The sequence below is a fragment of the Pleuronectes platessa genome, chromosome 12 (assembly GCF_947347685.1).
Source record: "Pleuronectes platessa chromosome 12, fPlePla1.1, whole genome shotgun sequence".
Classification (NCBI taxonomy): domain Eukaryota; kingdom Metazoa; phylum Chordata; class Actinopteri; order Pleuronectiformes; family Pleuronectidae; genus Pleuronectes; species Pleuronectes platessa.
In genome coordinates, this window is record NC_070637.1 from 17954848 (window position 1) to 17977744 (window position 22897).

Sequence of the window (22897 nt, forward strand, 5' to 3'; positions counted from 1 at the left end):
ATTAGATGTGAATGTTACCCAGCTTTGAACCCGCTTTGCAATCAGCACAGAAAATATGTGCAACTGAGAAGCATTAGCATGAGAGTCGGATTATGAAACTTTGCAGACTCAAAGACAGATCAGTGCACTGGATTGATGCATAGATTTATGTATGTAATTGGATTTAATTGAGAATAAGTGGTTTTCAGAGACTGAGAGAACTCTGCCTGCAATCGGAATTTAGTTTTAACTGACATCAACGTCTGCCAATGGGGGTTTGCATATGTTTCTCATAATCTTGACATCAACAGAAGTAAAATTAAACAAATAAATGTGCACATTGATACAATAGTGCATTGTGATAGAAGTGTTATAGAGTGTTATCTAGATAACAGTAATATGAATAATTGAAATATTAAGCACAAACAACACTGCATTGCATTTTGTAGACACTGAAACATACAAGGCAGAAGCACAGACATTAATAAGGACATATGTGTTTCACGACAACATCCAGATCCTTGTGCATCTTCTCTGCTTCTCTCACTGGCATGGACACCTCTGTAGTGAACGTTTTATCATCGCTACTTGGATGTGAAAGCAGTTAGTGGAAACTTCTGTGGATGTGTTGATGAGTGTTTGTGTCCCTACGTCAGTGTCGTCAGACCAGAACGTTGTGATGAAGAGTAGATTAAACATGTGGCTTCTGAACAACACTGCATGTCTTCTTATTAAACAGCTTCACAGTGCCACAGTAACATATTTAAATATATTAACCAAACGTGTTTTGTTTAACTGGAACTTTTTCGTTGCAAACAATGAATCAACATTTAGAACACAAGGAGCAGCTGGATGATGGTATGAGATTAAATATCTGACTTCTGAGAACACTTTCATTGTCCATTCTCATTCTCACCTTTTTTGGGGGTCTTTTGAGGTTGTCAGTCAACATGTTTACATTCTAGGGTGAGCTGAGGAAACTGGGTTAAACAAACTGGACTCTGCTCGCTCTGACGCACAGATGTTTTAGCTTTGGAAGCAGCTGCTTTTGAAGCCTCGTCTTTGGTGCATCATGCTGGCTTTTCTTTGGAAATCCACTGGCTTTTATTTCTTCACCATCTTGTGCTGTTTGCTCACCTACATGTGTATTGCAGAGGATCCCAAAATACCGGCCATCGCCAAATACTTCAACACAAAAGGGAGGTATGAGGAAGTGAACAAGTATCTCAGAGAGGACAAACTCGCAATCAACAGATCCATGTTACAACCTCCGTCCGCACACTGTCGGGAAATCTACCTGTTGGCCATAATAAGACACGGCACAAGATACCCGACGACCAAGAGCATCAAGGAGATTCAGCAGCTCTACAACTTTGTCCTGCACAATGCCTCTGGCGAGGAGAGCTGGCTGCGTGAGATCAAGAGCCAGTGGACGATGTGGTACACCGAAGACATGGACGGCAGGCTCGTCCAGAAAGGGATGAGCGACCTCAAGAATCTGGCTGTGAGGCTGTCAAAGTTCTTCCCCTCACTGGTTTCAGAGGAGAAGCTTCGAGATGGATCCATCCATTTCATCACCAGCTCAAAGCACAGATGTGTCAACAGCACCTTGTCCTTCAAGGCAGGACTGACAGAGCTGTGGGATATCAAAGGTATGACCATGACAAAAATTATGATGGTGATGTTGCTGTATGGATTTATGACTTAGCCGCCTTTTTAGCACAATCTTTTTTTCCCCCCAGATCAGGAGTTTGACCATGAAGTGAACGACTCTCTGATGAGGTATTTTAACAAGTGCACCAGGTTTGTGCAGGAAGTTGATAACAACTCATCAGCAGTGGCAGAGGTGAACAAGTTCAAGCAGGGACCAGAGATGAGGAGGGTCCAGGAGAAGATTGCAGGCCGACTCGGCGTCCCGTACAGCCTCTTCACACACGGTCTTATCTCACTGTTAGAAATACCTCTTAAGAGCTTAACATGCACAGTGTTAAGTGCATGTGCTCTACACATTTAGCCTTTATCAAAAGGATCCGTACGCTCAGTTGTACCCGGATTCTTAAATTTCTGCTCAAGACATTAGGGTTTCAGGCCAATTTAAGAAATATAAAGTAATGCTAGTTGTGGTGTGAAAGACAGTGTGAAGAACAGCCCAGTGATCATTTCTGACACTAGGTAGAGCTGTCTTCACATTTGGATGTAGTAAAGTCTCTGTCGTTTACCAGTTTATCTTTAATCTTGTTACGTTAGTTATTTAAATAGATTAAAATTCACAATTATTAAGCAGCCAATGTCTACCTCACTGCTCCAGTTATAGGACTGAGATCAAATTCTTTTTGAGCAATAAAGTAAACATGTTGTAACAACCTCTCTCCTGCAGATATGGCTGAAGCAGCATTTTACTTGTGTGCTTATGAATTTGCCATCAAGGAGGTGAACTCCCCATGGTGTCAGCTCTTTGATGAGGAAGACGCAAAGGTAAATGAGCTTCAGTGGAACATACATTTAGGGAATATTTGTGTTTGAATTCAGCCATTTCATTTAAATTTGCACCTGAATGAAACATTTCTGAAACAGACCTGAATTTAGAAATACAAAAATGCTTTGGAAACAAATGTATGTTCGATTCCAATGCGATGAGTTTGTTTATTTATAGAGCTTATTGTCACCAAGTGCACAACAGGATGTTTTTCTATTTAAGAAGATATTGTTTCGATTTTACACCAAAAAGTCCTGAGGACTTTAAGGGAAAAGAAGAAACAGAGACGGGGTGAAAAGAAGCAGCATCCCTATCATCCACAGGGTTAGTTTTTTTGGGTTATATTTAGAATTAGGTTGTTTTGTCATCGAGTCACGACAAAGCAGCACTTAAGATAACCAGAGAGGGACTTCAGCTGATCTGATTTAGGTCAACCCGGGGCACATGAAAGTACAGAAACAACACAAAGCAACGAATAGCCTAAAATCATCTCCATATCCCACTGTTTGTTTCTAAGGAAGGAAGGAGGCTTTATTCTCATAAGAAAGAGTGTTTTGTGTCTCCTGTTACTGGCTGACCTAAAGCTCAGGCAGCCTGAAATGCCACCTGACGTAAAAGTATAAAGCCCATCAACATACAGGCTAACTTTGAACCGTGCACTAATAGGTTATGGAGTATGCAAGTGACCTGAGGGAATTCTGGAAAAGAGGCCATGGTTATGATATTAACAGAAAGTCGAGCTGCATTCTCTTCCACGATGTGTTCCGCCGACTGAACCATGCAGCCACCGCTAATGAGTAAGTGATATTTAAAAGATGGAATGTAGGTTTTACAAGCTGAAAATCTAAACGAAAACCCTTCAGTGGAATCATTGATTTTATCTGTTTGGCCCGACCATCTTAGATTGTGTCCTACAGACGTATCAAATATGTGACGACATTACACATCCCCAAAAGTGAATCCAGAGTGTATCCATCGCCCCTTTGGTGACTGGGCGCTATATAGGTTATAAAGCCTACATCCTCCACGTCAGTGGATATGGAATGGACCGAACTAAAATGTTTAAGTTCATGCCAGTTACAATTTTCTCAAAGCTTGTATCTGGAATTTTATGTGATTTTGATCTCATGCATGTTCAAGTTGGCAAGTTGGCCACAAGATGGCAGCACTTGTATCAGGGATATTTTGGCTTTATTTCTGGATTCTGGGAGGAAGTGGAAACATGTCTTCCATCTTTTATACACTATACAATAATGCCTTAAACACAAACAGACTGAATTATATGGAAAAGCCCAGCCAAAATGGATTTTTGGGAGCGATACTGATACCAATAAATGGCAATTGGCAGTGATTTTCTAAAATGTCATGTTATCGAACCCTCATAAAGACGAAATAGTTTTGAGGCTTTATATTTTACAGTGTAACAGTAAACTTTAGGATGAATAACTATAAATACAAAATACCCAAATACTCCCTCCTCATTAAAGCAGTAGCAATCAATTGTGGCCCCCTGTATGTGTCAGGTCTGGTCAGCAGGTGACTGAAGCAGTGACAGTACAGGTCGGTCATGCAGACACTCTCCTGCCTCTGCTCACCCTGCTGGGCTTCTTCAAGGACAGTGAAGCCCTGACATCTACCAACTACGCCACTCAGAGCCAACGCTCCTTCCGCACCAGCCACATGTTGCCATACGCAGCCAACTTACTGCTGGTGCTGTACGACTGTGGCGGAGGCGACTTGAGACTGAAGCCGCTGCTCAACGAGAAGCCCGTGACCTTCCCTGGTTTGGCCGAGCAGCAGGCCTCCATGCCGCTCTATCAAGACGTCAAAGGACACTACAGAGAACTTCTCCAAGGCTGTGACTTTGAGGCCGAGTGTCAGCTGTTCAAGCCTCTTGCTGAACCTTAGGCTGACCTGATGGATTTATTACTCTTTTAAAATGTTAGTTTTTGACACTTATGTAATCAACATTTTCTGAAGATTAAAAGTCCTGTTGCTACTTATTTTCCGAGATGTTTTATTTCTATACAGCAAGCCAGTTTGAAGGCTCTAAATTATACAATACGCCTTTAATCAAGTAGCCCATTAACACAATGAATGGCAGTTTCATAATATCACATTGTGTCCCTATGGTGGATAATAAAACCCTTCCCTGAGGTTTTCTGACAGTTCATGTCAGGCCTTCCATGTATCGATCGTGATGATATGGGGCAAACCTGAGTCTTTTGGCCAGTTCCCCACTTTGATGGTCCAGCCCTGGTCAATGTTCAAAGTCCATCAGATTGTTATGTCACCGCAGCGAAAGTTATTTGCAGCTTCTACAATCCTCTGCACTGATTGGTTGGACATTCCCACGTGATCGGTTACGGTTCCGCACACAGACGTCCCCGGTAGTCCGGCTGCATCATGCCGATCTCTCCATGGGAACTCATTGTTGTTTACCTCATCACCATAACTAGCATCTCCTGCTGTTTGCGTAACGATGTGACTCCAGAGGACGATCCAAGAATCCCCGCCATCGCCAAATATTTCAGCACCAAGGGGAGGTATGAGGAAGTGAACCCGCACCTCATCGAGGACATACTCGCCGTCAACAGATCTGTGCTCCAGCCTCCATTTCCACAATGTCGCGAGATTCATCTGACGGCCATAATCCGACACGGCACCAGGTACCCGACGGCCAAAAACGTCAAGAAGATGCAGAAGCTGTACGAGCTCGTGAAGAGCAGAGCCTCCGGCCACGAGAGCTGGCTGCGTGAGATCAAGAGCCAGTGGACGATGTGGTACACCGAGGACATGGACGGCAGGCTCGTCCAGAAAGGGATGAGCGATCACAAGCATCTGGCCGTGAGGCTGTCAAAGCTCTTCCCCTCACTGGTTTCAGAGGAGAAGCTTCGAGGTGGATCCATCCAGTTCATCACCAGCTCAAAGCACAGATGTGTCAACAGCACCTTGTCCTTCAAGGCTGGACTCACAGAGCTGTGGGACATCAGAGGTAAGATCACAGGGCGACGACTCTCACTGTTTACTACTGAGATGTGTTTGGAATAACCTGTCTCCTCTTTTTGTCTCCACCCAGATCAGGAGTTTGACCATGCAGTGAACGATGCGCTGATGAGGTTCTTTGACAAGTGCACCAGGTTTTTGGACGAGGTTGATAACAACCCCACAGCTCTGGCAGAGATGGACAAGTTCAAGGAGGGACCAGAGATGAGGAGGGTCGAGCAGAAGATCGCAGACCGACTCGGTGTCCCTTACAATACCGTCACAGCTGGTCAGTAATGGAGGAGGATACCCTTATCCTTCATTTAAGCAAAACACCAATCACATCAGTAAAGTATTGTACTGGGTGGCCGCCTGTCTCTTCTCAGGTTCTAATCAAACTCAGTGATATGAAAGATGAGTTTCCTCACCTGTGCCCACACACTGGTATATGGTTGTCTGCATGTTGTGGTATTTTAAAGAAACAGAGGTTTATGTGATCAGAATAACAATTAAATTAATGAAGTAAAACTGAAAAGGTGTTTGACCTAGATTTAGACACAGTGCTTCTGACCTAGACAGGGGACAAAAGATGACATAAAAATGTAGGGCCGAGCTGATTCTGTAGATTAGTTTTGTAGTTTACTTAACAAATTGACAAATATCAAAAAATGAAAGCTAAATCCTGATTGCTGGCAACCCATCCCTGGTGTTGTAACTTTATGAGAGTCAGACCAAGAGGGACCTTGGGTTTTTAGATGCTGTTACAAGGGAGAAAAACATTTCCAATATACCTGGTGATGAATATTTTTAAAAAGTGGCGATGACTCCTTAAAAGGTTGTTATTTAACCCTGATGACAAAGACAGATAATTGAGAGTTGATATTTAACAGATTAAACATAAAATGTCATATGAGTAACTATAAATAAAAAAGAAAATCCTAATACGAAGAAATTTAGGAACCTCTCAAAGATTTTACACTTCAGATCCTCAATCAAGTGACTTGTCTAATAGCGCATTAGCAATAAATGTATTCAATCATATGCAGAGCATCTCATTGGTAATACTTCACAGTGGGTATCTGCACAGCAGATGGAGCTGTTTTCTAATATAAAACTACCAAAGCTCCCCCACCAAGTTAGTAATTAACTGAAATTCAGCCTGTGTTCAGTTCAATACAAAGTAGTTATTGTATTTTTAGGTTTCAGGAGGGAATGGGTCATCTCCCAGTGCCTTCTCTTATTTCTTTTTTGGTGCCTGTTTTTTATGGTGCCTGGCCTTTCCTATCTCACTAATTATTAACATTTATTGCAACCTTTCTCCTGCAGACATGGCTGAGGCTGCCTTTTATATGTGTGCTTACGAGTTTGCCATCAAGACCGTGAACTCCCCCTGGTGTCGGCTCTTTGACGAGGTCGATGCACAGGTTCGAGCCCTCTTACTGATTTAATCCTTGTATATTTGACATTGCATGTGAGGAGCAATGCCACCAGGGACACCGTAGAAGAGTCAAAACACTGAATATAGTTTATTTTTTGTATTTTGGTAAACCTGAATTTACTGAGCTGAGCTTGAAATGGGGCTATAAATTGACTTCTCTTGTTTTTCCCCATACAGATGTATATCAACTGTCCTACTAATTTAACTAAAGAATCCTCTAATACCTGCTAGCTGATCTAGAAACTTGTATTGGATAATGCCTTATCTGCTTTGCTCGGGTATCCATTCACCAGGGACACAATTGGACATGATACACATCACAAAGAGAGTTTTGTGTCTTGTGTTACTGCCTGACCGAGCACTCGGGTGACATGAAATCCTTACACAGGGACAGACTGACACTTTACTCTTTATATAAAACCCCCTTCACTCCCAGACTAGCACCAATTTATCCTCTCTGCTTCATCAGGTTATGGAGTATACAAATGATCTGAAGCAATTCTGGAAAAGAAGCTACGGCTATGATATTAACAGCAAGTCGAGCTGCATTCTCTTCCATGATGTATTCAGTCGACTGGACAAAGCTGCCAACGAGAACCTGTGAGTAAAACTTCACTTTTCTCCTTCATGAAAATAAATGGTTGTGTTGGTTTGACCCAAACCTACAATCCATCAGCTGAAATTATGAATTGATCAACATTAAAGTAATCACCAACAGTTTTGTAATTCAATCAATAAAAAAACACCAAACCTACTCTGGTTCCGTTCTCTCCACCGTGAGGATGTGCTGTTGTTGTAAATAGGATACATTTGTGTTTATAACTGTCACTCGGACAAAACAAGACACTTGTGCTGCTTTCAGATCTGTACTTAAGTTAGTACATTTTCTGAACTTTTGTCCGGAGGGAGTAGGGGCCGGCGATATAGACTAGAAAATAATATCACGGTATTTCAAGGAAATCTGCAATAACGATATTTATTACATATAGAAAAAAGAATACTGAAGGTTTTATCTGTGACTGCAGCTTGCAAGCAGAAGCATTTATAAGTGCAAACTAAATTAAGGGCATTTTCCATCCTTCTTGTCTGTGCTGAATTTGGCCTATTTCCACTTGAGCATCCCACAGTGCTCGCTGCTGCTACAACTTGCACTGTCTTATCAATGCTGGGGTCCTTCCTGCCTCGCTGAAGATAAGATATTCTTATCAAAGATTCCTCCCACAGTGCCGGCTGCACTTTCCATCATCAGGTTTAAAACAGGTTGAATCAATAATTTATTATTTATGATAACCTAATCTGTGCAATAGATTAATTAAAGCACATCAATAGCATATTTTACAAAATGGGAAGGGATGTTTTTATTAACTAAAGGCTGGAATTATTTCCCATCGAAATATGACAAAAAAAAATGTGGGACTGCCTGCTATTATTAATAGGCCTCGGAGTTCAGTTTATAGTAGAGAGGATTCTGAGTTTGGGATTTTTTCTGACTTGATTTTTCGAGGAAAGTGACAGACTTTGCTCCTAAAAATAAATTATGTTCAGATTTCTTACCAATAGCAATGTACAGAGGATGGGCAAATCACGAAACTCTGGTCCAGTTATTGTGAGTGTTGGCTTTAACAACATTGGCATGGCTGACTGTTGTCACACACTGTTTGTCCTCTGCCAGGAGTTAAGGAACTCCCTTAAACCACTCGCTATGTTTTCGCCCGTGTGATCCTCGTGAAAGAACAGGAGTTGTGCAGCTTCCAGTTGACAGTTTGTTTTTCACTTCAGGTGGTGAAACAATTCCACTTTTCCTGCTCACCCTAGTAAAATGTGCAGAGCATGCCCAAGGGAGCCCATGTGAGAATACAGCATAATAAATGTCCAGAAAGGTCACAGGGAGTGAGTGGGTGTGTAAATGGTAAATGGCTTTGTATTTAAATAGTGCTTTTCTAGTCTTTATGACCACTCAAAGCGCTTTACAGTACAGTTCTACATTCACCCATTCACACACACATTCATACAGTGCATCTATTCGCAGCACTTTGTTATTCTATGGGGGTCCATTTGGGATTCAGCATCTTGCCCAAGGACACTGCGGCATACAGATGGGTAAGACTGGGTATCGAACTGCCGACCTTCAGGTTGGAGGACGACCACTCTACCCCCTCAGCCAAAGCCGTCCCGTGTGTGCGGGACGTTTCTGGCATGTGTTGGACACGAAACGGAAGAATATAGATATCTCAGAATGAAAAAGAGGAGTCATACACGTAGAGGACATTCAAGATGACATCTTGATCAGACAACAGGGGGTCGAGGTGTTGTTAATTAAAACACATGGTTTCCACAGCAGAATTGATGGTATTTGTTAAGCAGGCGCCACTCCTCCTAGCTGCGAAGGCATCTGACGTGACTAATCAAACTCTTGTTCTTCTGGTATTACTGGAGTTACTGGAGTCTAAAAATGGCTTTGGAGATCTCACCTTCAACTCTAGGAAGCATGTCATTAAAATGTTTTCAATATTGTCTGACACTTCTTAGACAGCAGAGAAAATAAAGATTTATCCGTGATGAAAATAATATGTTTTTGCAGTTGTAATTATAATTTTTTTAAAATCTTGCCTGGCACCTTCAGTACCTAAGCTCTGACTTAAGAGGAATGTGAATAATGCACATCAGGTTCGATGGGCTCAGGCTCATGCGGCATCAGCAGTCCGATGTCTTGTTTTATCTACAGAAGTTTACTTTTTGACGATTAGAAAACCCCAAATTTAAATACTCTTCTATTCAAGAAGCCGCTGGAGCCAGATATTGTTTTGTGTTTTTACTTAAACATTTTCAACAATCGTGATTAAAGCTGGTGCAAATAGACCCAGTATCTACAATGCCTAGGGTTATGTTTCAGGTGGATCTGAGTCTTGTATAATTTTTTACCTGACTCAACGGCAGGATATTTTGCCTAAACAATTATTGATATTTCCCAAGCAGAGCCCATTCTGCGTTGGACCTGAGACTCATGTTGTCTGTGTTTTATGTCAGGTCTGGTCAGAAGGTGACTGAAGCAGTGACGGTGCAGGTCGGTCATGCCGAGACCCTCCTGCCACTGATCACCCTGCTGGGCTTCTTCAAGGACAGTGAAGCCCTGACATCTACCAACTACGCCACTCAGACCCAACGCTCCTTCCGCACCAGCCAAATGTTGCCATACGCAGCCAACTTACTGCTGGTGCTGTACGACTGTGGCGGAGGCGACTTGAGACTGCAGCCGCTGCTCAACGAGAAGCCCGTGACCTTCCCTGGTTTGGCAGAGCAGCAGGCCTCCATGCCGCTCTATCAAGACGTCAAAGGACACTACAGAGAACTTCTCCAAGGCTGTGACTTTGAGGCCGAGTGTCAGCTGTTCAAACATCCTGCTGAGCTTTAGGCTGACAGAAGGGAACCTGTAAAAGAAATAATTGTATAGGCTTGATTGTGTTTTATCTTCAAGTGGAATGGAAATTGTGTCTCTCTTAGGCTGGATGCAAATCATGAACATATCACTTTTGGCCAAAGAAGCATTTTTCACTCCCGTGTCTGATGCATAAGAAAAAGCAGATTGGTGACCATGATGCCAGCCCAGGACCATAATTTCTGATGCAGTATTACAATTGCAGTACGGGTCGTTTTTGCAAGTGTTCTTTCCATAGTTGCACAACTCGGAGCAGAAATTAAAGTTGTATTTTTGCAGTGAACCTATTTTATATGTTCTAGGTATAAATTATCTAAACCTTTATTCATGGCTGTGCTATTTTTCTCCTTCCTAAGGAAGCCCCCGAAGCATTTCCTCAACAGAAGAATAAAACTCATTACACTTTTGTGGTAAAACATGTTTGGCGGGCTGGGTCCTTGTAATAACCTAGTGTCCTCTTAGTCTAAATGATAGGCTGTCACATAGACGTAGCTCCGGGGACCGAATTTTGAATATTTCAAATTTGTTTTTTGGCCTAAGGTGTGCAAGAGATTAGCAGGCCGGAAGGAAAGAAGCTACCGTTATGCTGCAGGGTTTGACGCCTGAAATTAGATGTAGATGTTGTTTACCCACATGTAATCTAGTAAAGTAAGTAAAAGTAAAATTTATTTATAGAGCACATTTAAATACAGCATAACTGACCAAAGTGCTGTACAATGACAATAAAAGGCAAATAATACAATATAACAATACAAATTGACCATAAGTACTAAAAACCAATACAAAGTGCAATAACATTCAATAACATTCAATAACAGGAGGCGAACAGTTAGGGGGAAAGGAAGGCCAGGGAGTAAAAGTGGGTTTTTAGCCTAGATTTGAAGGCAGAAATGGAGGGGGCGGATCTAATGTTCCGAGGGAGCTGGTTCCACAGACGTGGAGCGGCGACAGCAAAGGCCCTGTCACCTTTCTGCTTGAGCCGTGAGCGTGGCACGTGCAGATAACCTTTGCTAGAGGATCTGAGGGACCTTTGGACTGACTGGGGCTGTACAAGGTCAGTGATGTAGGCTGGGGCCAGCCCATTGAGTGCCTTAAAAATAAATAATAAAACTTTAAACTGTATCCTAAAAAGAATGGGGAGCCAGTGCAAGGAGGCCAGAATGGGGGTGATGTGCTCACGCCTCTTGGTGCCGGTAATCTACATGTAGTTATTACTTACCGACATGTAGAAATTATTTACCAACATGTAGATAGATAATATATCTACATTTTAGAAGATAGGACAATATGCTATATATCCCTTGTACATTTGAAGGTGTTCTGCTCAATGTTACCAACTAACAGGAGATGCCAGCTGGTGATAGGGACATATGGGCGCCTTAGTGTCACAAACTTGAGGGTGAGCTGAGGCTAAAGGTAAATCTGACCTCTAGATATTATTTATCTACGTGTATAGATCTACCACATAAAGTGAATGATTTACCAACCAACCATAAAGATGCCATGATAACCATTCAAAAGTGGTCAAATATCAGTAAGTGTAACACTTTGTGGAGATAGTGTTTTATCAGCTGGGGTCTGTTTGAACATGGTTTGGACATCATTCATGGATGGTAACCTAAAAAATTGTTATTTGTTAAATATATATACTTCATGGGAAAGGCCTGATTAATTATCTCTAAAGCTAATTATAGTGTTGATATAAAACCACTGCTGCCCTCTGATATTCGCCTGTAGACCTTTAACCACTTGAGAGCTAACTTCATGGAGCTGACCTGACAGTTGGCTGATCGGCTGGGACTTGACGCTAGCGAATGTGTATGGTTCGATGCACTGGTAACCTACGGAGAAGGACCGGAGCTACAACTCCCGCGGACCGGAGGAAGTGCTCCCGTGTTCTCATGTGTTCAATTACCACCGTGCGCTAAAAAAGGGGAACGTTCCGCTCAACCCCCGACCAAGTCCCGATGGAGTGGTCGGCCCCCGTGGAGTCGTTAGAGTATTGGTTCGTATCCGGCACGATATGCAGATTCCTGGAAGTCGGAGGAGGAGAGGAGGAAAAGGAGGAGGAGAAGGAGGAGGAGGAGGGAGGCCGGGCCAGAGGAATGCTACGTGTCTTGCAAGTCGCTATTAAAGCCTCTCCGTCCTACTCCGACTAGCTCACAAAAACTTTTTGGAGGTTCGACCCGGTGCGGGCAGACAGCAGCAGCTCACCCCTCCAGCCTCCGCGTCAAGGCCCCGTGTGAGTGCAAGAAGCCCCCCGGTGTTCAGGAGTCCGTCGGCGGAGTCAACAACGCGAAATGTCCGGAGTGAAGAAGCCTCGCACGGTGAGTTAATCTGGAGACGAGACGAGGAGGGCGAAGTGTCACAAGTGCAGCGGCACGGATGGTGTTTGAACGTCGGGCTGTCACATCAGTGTCCGGTGAATAAATCTGTCTCTGTGCTCGACCGGGTTCTTACTCCTGAAGCCGGTAAACACTTCAACACGCGTTTGACCCTGTTTTTTTCTTTTTTTACATTTTATTTTGAAAAGCTCCGTTTTCTGCCACGCCATGTCCACTCTGTCCTCGCCTCTGTCCCGCAGGAGCCAGGTGGGACGGTTCCACTCATGTCCTCGCTCTGAATGGGCTGGTTGTTACCTTCCTGGCCATGTCTGTCATTCACAGCATAGGGTGTTAGTGAGGGAGGGGGTGGCTGTGAGATGAGATGATGCTGAACAGGAATGTTGCAGCTCAAGTGGGAGAAGACAAACCAGAATGAGTCTTATAAAACACCCTTTATACGTTTGTGCATTGTCCAATGCTCAACGGTGAATCCAAATGCGTGAGTAAACTTGTCACTGGATTTTTTCAGACAACACTAGACTAATTGATGCTGGGAATAATCTTTAGTCGCAGCCATTCAATCCACTGTAATTGAATCCTCACTATTTACTGTGTGGATGGTTTGGTTCCCCAAAGTCTTGGTGCTGCTTTGGACCCAACCTCCACGATCGAGTTGAGAAGTTTCAGGACGCTTCATTCTCATGGTTTTATCTGTTCGAAGACAAAAAGAGGGGATGTAGGCTGAGCTGGGAGCAAGAGGGAAGTTTCACAAGGTCCTCCACGTTAGTAACATGGGTTTATAGCACATTTCTTATGCAGGAATTCAGCTAAAAGTGCTTTTAAACTGGTCAGACGACTGGAAAAGACAGAAGAAATTTAAATATGGGATATTTTAAATTTCCCATAGTAGGTTTGTTGAAGGTGTGTTCAGTGTTTGTCAGAAAAGAGCTGTTTGTCTACTGCAAACTGACGTTGTGTAGGAGTGTATTTGCACAAACAATGATCTGTGCGGCATTAGGTTATTAAGTCCATCCTTCAGATTACCATGTGATTAATATTTACTGGCTGTGTGTATAAAGTTCATTAATATCAGAGGCAGGGCAGTTGTATGTGTATTTACAACCTTCTGTGTCTGTGACGTTTACACATTTGTTCCAACTCATCGATGGGATTATTACTTTTTCTATAATCCCTGCAATCTTATTGACCCCCTCCTCCTCCTCTAGGTTGTAAACCATAAAGTTAAAGTGTGATTGTCCCACTTCCTGGACTGAAACACACCTTTTATGTGCGATGTGTCTCGGTCATGGAGTTTTACAGAAATGACATTGAGTGTGCAAATTTTTTTTTTTAATGAAGCCACTAGATGGATGGAGGGGAAAAAGGGAGAGTGGGTGCGGAGGTCGAACCTGTGGGCAAGAGCAGCACTGCCACATCATCGCTGGGTTGCAGGCAGCACACTGGACACATTGTGCCGTCAGTCGTCTCCCTCCCTCCATCCCTGCCATGCCGCCCTTCTCTACCCCTCCCCTGTGGAAGTCAATACAGCCCCATTCATCCACAGCCCGACTCCACACAGTCACCATAGTCCTGCCGTGCTTAACTCAGCTCCAAGTCATATGTGGTAGTTTGCATGAAGCAGCTTTAAAGTCTCGTCTGAGAGCGAAAATCTTGCAGGATGAAGGAATGGCGTTTTTTCTCTGCAGATGGATGATGTCTTAATAAGCAGAAGTATGTATTCTCAACACCGGATGCCTCTCAGCCACAGTGGCCACTTGTCATCAGTCTTTAGGTGGAGCTCAGCTATTGGGCAAACATATCTAATGTAACCTTGGCTCATTTCACCATATCTCGGTGTCATAAGTGTGCCCTCTTGCAGATATATGTTTTTGATCTGACTTCCTAACTCAAGCTTGTGTCCTTTAAATACAGCTGTATACAGAAAAGGGGATTCTGTATCATAACACAAATCTGTGGCGGGTTAAGATAATCCTCCTCTGGCTTCACTCTACATACTAGGCACAACAAAATAAGCACAGTGACAGTATTCATTGCAGCACCTCAGTTACTGTTTGCCTGTTTTTGTCCGTCAAGCCATCCGTATTATTTGTTATTACCCAGAGACTTTCGGGTTTGCCCCAGTCTGAGCCTTGTTCTTCTGTTTCAGGACCTCAACAGGTCAACCAACGTGTCGTACCAGGCCCACCATGTCAGTCGGAGCAAGAGGGGGCAGGTTGTGGGCACCAGGGGAGGCTTCAGAGGCTGCACCATCTGGCTCACAGGTAAATCTCCATAGTCTTAAATGAGATCCACCCACTGGTCCCGAGGACATTTCTCTGCCACTCAGGAACCATACGCTGAATAATATTTGATCTGATGTGTGATATTTAAAACACACTGCAAAACCGTCACACTTATATGTCTTTATTGCATTTTCCCACTAGGTTTGTCTGGTGCCGGGAAGACCACCATCAGCTTTGCCCTGGAGGAGTATCTCTTGTCGCACGCCATCCCCTGCTACTCGCTGGACGGAGACAACATTCGCCATGGCCTGAACAAAAATCTGGGCTTCTCGGCTGAAGACCGCGAGGAAAACATCCGGCGCGTGGCCGAGGTGGCCAAACTATTTGCTGACGCCGGGCTCGTGTGCATCACCAGTTTCATCTCTCCTTTTGCCGAGGTCCGAAAACCTCAAGAGTTACCGTCATGGGCTGGTGCATACAAGATATTCAAAGTATCAGCAGTGAAATATATGTTATATTTTTTCTCATCCACAGGATCGTGCTGAGGCGCGGAAGATCCATGCGGCCGCCGGGCTTCCCTTTTTCGAGGTGTTCATCCACGCTTCCCTTGAGGTGTGTGAGGGCAGGGATGTGAAGGGACTCTACAAGAAGGCTCGTGCTGGAGAAATTAAAGGTGTGTGTGTGTGATTGTTCTCCCAGTTGTTAACATGCTGGCACTTCATGAGCAAATAATGAGATGCAAAGCCTTTTCAACAATTATATACACTAGTTCTCTTCATGATGTGGTTTATGCTGTGTTTGAATCAGACGAGCATGGATTTGTCATTGATTGTTCTTTCCATGGTTTCACATGTGTTGTTAGGTTTCACAGGGATCGATTCAGATTATGAGCGGCCTGAGGCACCAGAGCTCGTATTGAAAACCGGTGAGCTCTCGGTGAACGAGTGCCTCCGCCAGGTGTTGGATCTGCTCAAGGACCAGGTGGGTGTCTCAAGACAAGACGGTCAAAAGCACCAGCAAAATGTGTCCACATCTGTAAATAACAGAAGGACTTGCTGCGCTGCACTTACGGTCACAACACAAGTAACCTCTCAAGATCATTCATTATTCTGTCTTATGTAAAAGGCAAAGGTTGCATATGTGTGCAAAGGACCCATTAATGAATCTGTCAATATCAAAATGCAAATAGTTTCTAGGCGTTGGCACTCTGAGTAATACACCCCCATCTAAGGCTGCTTTATGCTGCTTGGCACTGGCTCTGGCACATTCAGTGTGCTCAAGGTTGAGCTGAGGTGGCTGGCTTTCCAAAACCAAACAGTGATCGTAGATTCTGACTGGGCACAAGACCTTTTTGTCTATTGTCATTCATAGGTCTTGATCATAAGACCATAATCATAAGACTTTCACAACAAATGTGAGAAGTTTCTATGAAATAACCAGACTGAGAGAACTTCATGGGAACAGTGAGGTGATGTTTAGTTACTCACTTCAACTGACTCACAGTGGTGATGGTGGATCATTGCAGCAGAAAGAAAGAATGAATCAGCCGGGGAAAGGAACCACCACACCCGCTCACTGAGCACTTTACTAGGAGCAGACGTCCTCATCTCTTTGTGGCTCAGATTCCACAAAATGTTGGAAAACGTTCCTCTGAGAACAACATTCAAGCTGCCAGTCTGCTCTCCTACCCAACGACTGTAGACGAAGATGGATGACGCGTCTCTGCTTCCTCCCACTTTACAAAAGCTATAATATCCCTGATGCGACAGCTGCCATCTTGCGCTGATGACATCATCTATGATATAGATAGACCAATCACGAGTCGGGCTCAGCTGTCAATCATAAAGTGTCACTGAGATCCCGTTTTCTTTTCCACATTTTCTAATATTTGATGTGAACATTAACTGATCTGCTGACCTGTTTCTGCATCATGTCATGCATCACGCTGCTGCCACATGGTTGGCTGTTTGAAAATTGAGTGAGTGAGCAGGTGTCAAGGTGTTCCTAATAAAGTGCAGTAAGAGCATACACTCCAAATCTAAACCTATGTTATTGAAATAAAGTTGCTGTTTACACAAACATGTTTATGTATTCTGCTGCACAGATACAGACACAGTGTTTTATTGATATTATTAATTATATATCACTGGGATCACTTTCTATAATTGTGTTACAACCAAACGACAAAAAGTCAATCTATTTGAATTACTCTTCTTGACAATAGTGCAGCTATATTCCGGCTGCACAAATACATTTGAACGGCGAAAAGAAGCCTTGGGCTGCCACGACTCATGTGTTTACTAAGCACATAGGCTTAAGGTCAGATTGGAAATTACCATTGCTGTGTCAACTCAAGGGTCTTCTATGAATTCAGCCTTTTGTAACCTACAGCTTCATAGATGGTAATGTTGTTTATTGTGTTTAACCAAGGCCCAGAGGCAAAATTGACAAACTGTGCATTAAAAAAAAAATCCACAGAAATTCTAGTTTGTCCTCTAAAACAAGTGTAAGAAGTTTGGTTTGTGGAATGAGGGCCCCAGGGAATATTAGCATCTTTGAGGGAGACCTGGGGAAAGGAATAAAGGCTGATGAGCAGTGCAGAAAGTTCATCACCATATCTGAGCTGTCCTTGCAAAATGAGCGTTTGATTTCTCCAAGTCACAGTGGCCACATACGTAGTCACGAGTCTTCATATGGAGCTGCTTTATTGGACAAATATATCTAAACCTTGGGTTGTCTCGCCAAAACCACTGTTGTGTCTTTACTATATGTCCCTTAAGAGTCAGAGTGCCCTCAATCATGGGTATTATGAGGACTGCAGTAGAGAAAAGGGGACTGTGCAATATATTCATTCTGACTTTTAGTCCCACTCATCAAGCACCACGAACTGACGGCCTGAGGATAAAAATGATACAGAACAAGTCAAACGCGCAACTTAATTGCTCTGTATCTTAGTATCTGTCCCTGCCTGTCTGTACAAATGAACTACCGCTAAACATATGGTAGACATCTGCTGATAATAGAGAGACAATCTAAAGCTCGTATTGACCAAATAATTTATATCATATGATCAATAACCCCCTTTGTTGAAAATGTATTAATTATCACAATTCCTTATGTGGCCATTTAGGGATTCACTTATTCCTATATTTGAATATATCCAAAGTATTTCTGCTACGATTTTCATAATCAATCATTTGAGACAGTTTTTTTTTTATGCAGAAATCCAATAATTTCCTGATGACATACATTACATAAGCAATTTGAACCTGTGATGTGGGGCTCTGAGAACCTTTCAGAGAACAAAAGATGAATAAAGAAATGAATAATCAGATTAATATATTCCCTTTTCTCCCTGAACATAGGGCATCGTACCGAGCGAGTTCATGGAGGAGGTGAATGAACTCTTTGTTACGGAGAACAAGCTGAGTCTGACTGTGTCTGATGCAAACACGCTCCCCACCATCAGCATCACCAAGGTAACACGCCACTCCAGCATGTAGGCTTCTTTTTTTATCACACTGCAAATGGACAAGGGGGTCGATACTGAACATGGCTCATGATGAGACCATTAAACCCCCCCCCCCCGTTTGGACCCTGTGTTCTAATGAACTGCTCTGACTTCCCTGGGCACTAATAAAGACATAAAAGTCTGCCATCCACACAACAAACACACACACTTATAGGATTTCTACTCAAATCACTCATCTGCAGGCCAGTTCCCTGGTGGTGAATGAAGGTTTCCTTCAAAATGAGTTTTGTTGTCTCCCAAAGTTTAGAGAGAGATTCCCAGTTAACATCTACATTTTAAATGTTGTTCAAGTAATTTCACCACCCTCTACCGGTTTTGAATCTTTTGTCCACAGCTGGATCTGCAGTGGGTGCAGGTTTTGGCCGAGGGCTGGGCCAGTCCTCTGAAAGGCTTCATGACAGAGAGAGAGTTCCTCCAGGTCTTACACTTTGGAAGCCTATTGGATGGTAAGAGACGAATAAACATTCACTCTTCCTATAAACGGCCGGCACGTTACCTTGATACCAGCCTGGTTTACAAGGGGTTGTCGACCTTTGGTCCCTTTCGTTTTCTAGAACCGACGTGATATCAGAATAGATGAAAGGGTTTGAGTGATTGGTGTGTTTATTGAATGTCTCATCCCACACGATTATATATAGACAAACAAAGCTTCATGCAAATAAAGATTTCTCACAGCAATTAGAAAAACAAACAATTTCTGCAAACTGTTTTTTTCTTAATGTCCCATAAGCAAATATTAGACTTGCGTGAATATTTGAAATGTGTTGTGTCAATAAATACAGTTAAAAGCTTCCATTACAGTACATTGTCTTCTGGCAATTTGCGAAGTGTGTATTTAAAAAAAGAAATTCTATAATTTTTTTAGTTAACTGTCAATCTTTTTTTTTAAATGTCATATTTCTGTTGTAAATATATATTTGCTTTACCATTACATGTGTGAACAGTTTATCCATTACTTGAATCTTTCTGCTTTTTTATTTAATGCGATATTCAGGGTTCACAGTTGACTCAATCTTTTTATAGATATTCTTCAAACTAATTTGCCTTTTTTGTTCTGTTCAAATTAATTGTGCCTCTTGACAATCTTACCCAGTAACCCCTGGCATCTGTAGAAGTAACCCCTAAAGTAAAAGCACCCCTCTTTGGGGAATCTGACTCCTCATCCTCACACACAAATTATATATCCTAGATATTTTTGGGATGTTAATCGTAATTAATTTCTTCTTGTAAATAACATATCAGAAATAATGTTTGCATCAGTTCACTGGTTACGATCTCTGCATCTTCTTCTGTCTCAGATGGGACCATCAACTTGTCCGTTCCCATCGTGCTGCCTGTCAGCACTGAGGTCAAGCAGGAGCTGGACGGCTGTGCTGCAGTCGCTCTGGAGTACCAGGGCCAGCGAGTGGCTATTCTCAGGAACCCAGAGTTCTACATACATCGCAAGGAGGAACGCTGTGCCAGACAGTGGGGCACCACTTGTCCACAGCACCCGTACATTAAGGTAATGAGACATTTATCACAGGTCTATGACGCACACGGTTTTATTATCAGTGTGTGCCACATGATAACGCAGCTTGCTGCAGGATCTGAGCACCAATTTGAGTCAGTAAAACAAATAAAAGTTCCCTATTGATCATCATGTGCAGATGGTTATGGAGGGAGGTGATTGGCTGGTGGGCGGCAACCTGGAGGTGATGGAGCGAATCAAGTGGAACGATGGACTCGACCAGTACCGACTTACTCCACAGGAGCTCAAGCAGAGGTTCAAAGACATGAAAGCAGGTTAGGAACTGTATTACTCACAAAACTACGTGATGATAATGATTTAAGAACTAAATGACATAGAATCTGTCGTAAGTCTCTAAAGATGAGACACATACACTTGAAACATCACAGCGAGGGGGAAACGTATATAAACCACAACATTAAAGCAACATTTTGACCAGTTAACCATTTCTCTTTCAGAAGAACTTGACAAAAGGACCAGATGAAAATATAAAATGGTAAATTTAAAGCTGCATGCGGCTGGTTGTGATTCATGGTCAGTGGAGACACAGAACAGTATCTGATTGAAGAGCACTGAACCATAAAGTCTCGCTCACCCTTTGACGTCAATGCTCTGATCACGATGGTGTCATTGATGGATCCGCACAGTGCAGTGTGTTTTTGGGTTGGTTTTTTTTTTTGCACTATTCTCAGCTGCTCCTGGGTTTTGGTACCGGTGCAAGCATGTTGTGATGAGCACTGAACAGACTCACCTCCGTGGGAAAAGTCCAGAACCAACCATATCCATCGCTCTATACTTTCCATCTTCCTGAACCTGTGTCTCATACACAGGTATATTAGTTTCTACAAAGGAACAAAATGGTTCAAAAATGGTTCCAAAACATAAACTTTTATTGTGAAAGTAGAGTGAGTGATTTCCTGTAACAGCTGGACACTTGTTTGAGGTGAACGCTTCTCAAACAATGAAGTAAATGACGCCACATTTATGAAACAAAGTCCTTTGGAGTTATATAAAAGGCATGATGAGCATGTTTGCTTAGACACGTATTACAATGCACCAATCATGTCATGTTCTAATTCTGTAACACTGCTGCACCTGCATGTTGTTCTCTGCAGATGCCATATTTGCATTCCAGCTGCGTAACCCCGTCCACAACGGCCACGCCCTTCTGATGCAGGTCACCAAGCGCCGTCTGCTCGAGCGAGGATACAAGAACCCAGTCCTCTTACTGCACCCGCTGGGCGGCTGGACCAAAGATGATGACGTGCCTCTGGAGTGGCGCATGAGGCAGCATGCTGCCGTGTTGGAGGAGGGAGTTTTGGACCCAGCAAACACCATTGTTGCCATCTTCCCCTCACCCATGATGTATGCTGGACCCACAGAGGTGAGAGGCTGCCGTGCAGTCGCACACTGTTTCAGAGGTATGTGACTGAATATTAGACTGAATGTCTTCCGATTTTCTCAACAGGTGCAGTGGCACTGTCGATCCAGAATGATCGCAGGGGCCAACTTTTACATTGTCGGCCGAGACCCTGCAGGCATGCCTCACCCAGAGACCAAACAGGACCTATATGAACCTACCCATGGAAGCAAGGTCCTCACCATGGCCCCGGGCCTCACCTCTGTGGAGATCATCCCCTTCAGGGTAGCCGCCTACAACAAGACTAAGAAAGCTATGGACTTTTACGACAAAGAGCGGTGAGTGACATGTCAATGTGGAAGCTTGAATGTGTTTTAGTCGTCTGCGCATCATTAAAAAGGACAAAGTGCAGTAGATCATAAGCGCTGCTACTTTACTCCACTGAGTCATTTTCATAAATTGAGACGGGTCAGCACTTGATACAGCATTGCATAACATCCTCCTACACACATTTGTAGCCACAAATCTTTTCAACCAAAACATGAATTCCATGAAACTGCGAACCATCTATAACTCCACATCCTGTCCTAGCAGACTGTAGCATAAATCCCCATTTGATATTACCTCTTCAGCCTCATCAATACTGTGAAATGTGTAAACATAGTAATATCTGAAGTTACCACCTTGCTTGTCATACCGTCACTCTCTGACTCCCTCTCTTCATCCTCGACTCTTAGACACGCTGACTTTGAGTTCATCTCTGGAACCAAGATGAGGAACTTGGCTCGCAGCGGAGTGAACCCTCCTGAAGGCTTCATGGCCCCCCGGGCCTGGAAGGTGTTGGTGGATTACTACACCTCTCTTCAAAAGGACAAGTGATCCCCACGAGGTTCAGATCCCCAGTCAGTAGAAGTATACAATAAAAGCATACAGTGAGTTTTATAAAGGAGATAGGTACGCATTTTATCTTAGGGGTGTTTTAGCTTATTCTTGTATCCATCTTATATTTAGAGTGGTAAATGTAGATTTCTATGAATAATGAGTAATTCTGACGGGAGCGGGGTGTTCAGTTAAAGCACTACATTAAAAAATTTCTATAAAACTATGTGATTGATAATCCCATTGTATGTTTAAAATAAGCATTTAATTTAAAACTATGTATTTTGACAAATTAAAAGTCTACTTTGGGGGGGGGGGGGGGGGGGGGGAGGAGTTTAGAAGCACATCCCAATACATGGAAATCAATTTTTTTAAATATTTAAATCTGAATAAACTTGATATGTAGATATATCGTATATATCACGGTCTGTCAAGCTATTAGCTCAATGGAAGTCACATGCGATTTCAACATTACCTACGGTGCCTGTATGTTTTACGTGTATTGATGTTAATCAATTCATCAGGTGAAGGTTTCCTATTGTTGTGAAACACAACATTGATGTTTTTATAATGTGAAAGTGCCTTTCTCTCAAATGTCAACATTATAAGTGAGGACTTGTTTGAAAAGCCTCTTGAGATTTGTGTGATGTTATGAAGTGGGCTTGTGCATTCATGTAATTAAGATCTGATTAAGGAAATTTAAATAAGTTTATAAAAATGCAGGAATAAAGAAAA

At 42.9% G+C, this 22897-nt stretch overlaps 3 protein-coding genes across 3 annotated transcripts; all 3 read left to right on the forward strand.

Moving 5' to 3' along the window:
• Positions 1-961: 961 nt before the first annotated feature.
• LOC128453620 (multiple inositol polyphosphate phosphatase 1) lies at positions 962-4458 on the forward strand. The gene is made up of 5 exons (XM_053436619.1): positions 962-1631; positions 1722-1916; positions 2357-2454; positions 3122-3252; positions 3979-4458. The coding sequence occupies exons 1-5, from the start codon at positions 1052-1054 to the stop codon at positions 4361-4363; spliced, it is 1389 nt and encodes a 462-aa protein (XP_053292594.1). The 5' UTR covers positions 962-1051; the 3' UTR covers positions 4364-4458.
• A 136-nt stretch (positions 4459-4594) lies between these two features.
• LOC128453619 (multiple inositol polyphosphate phosphatase 1) lies at positions 4595-10638 on the forward strand. Its single transcript, XM_053436618.1, has 5 exons — positions 4595-5450; positions 5535-5729; positions 6767-6864; positions 7348-7478; positions 9906-10638. Exons 1-5 carry the CDS (start codon positions 4862-4864, stop codon positions 10288-10290), a joined length of 1398 nt encoding a protein of 465 aa, XP_053292593.1. The 5' UTR covers positions 4595-4861; the 3' UTR covers positions 10291-10638.
• Positions 10639-12064: 1426 nt separating this feature from the next.
• Positions 12065-22469, forward strand: LOC128453621 (bifunctional 3'-phosphoadenosine 5'-phosphosulfate synthase 2; the record flags this gene model as incomplete). The annotated part of the gene is given in 12 exon segments (XM_053436620.1): positions 12065-12641; positions 14806-14920; positions 15083-15318; positions 15416-15554; positions 15744-15862; positions 18247-18360; positions 18748-18859; positions 19712-19917; positions 20063-20198; positions 21039-21307; positions 21392-21621; positions 22021-22469. Coding segments are annotated over 12 exon segments (1845 nt in total). The 5' UTR covers positions 12065-12614.
• Between the last annotated feature and the right edge of the window lie 428 nt (positions 22470-22897).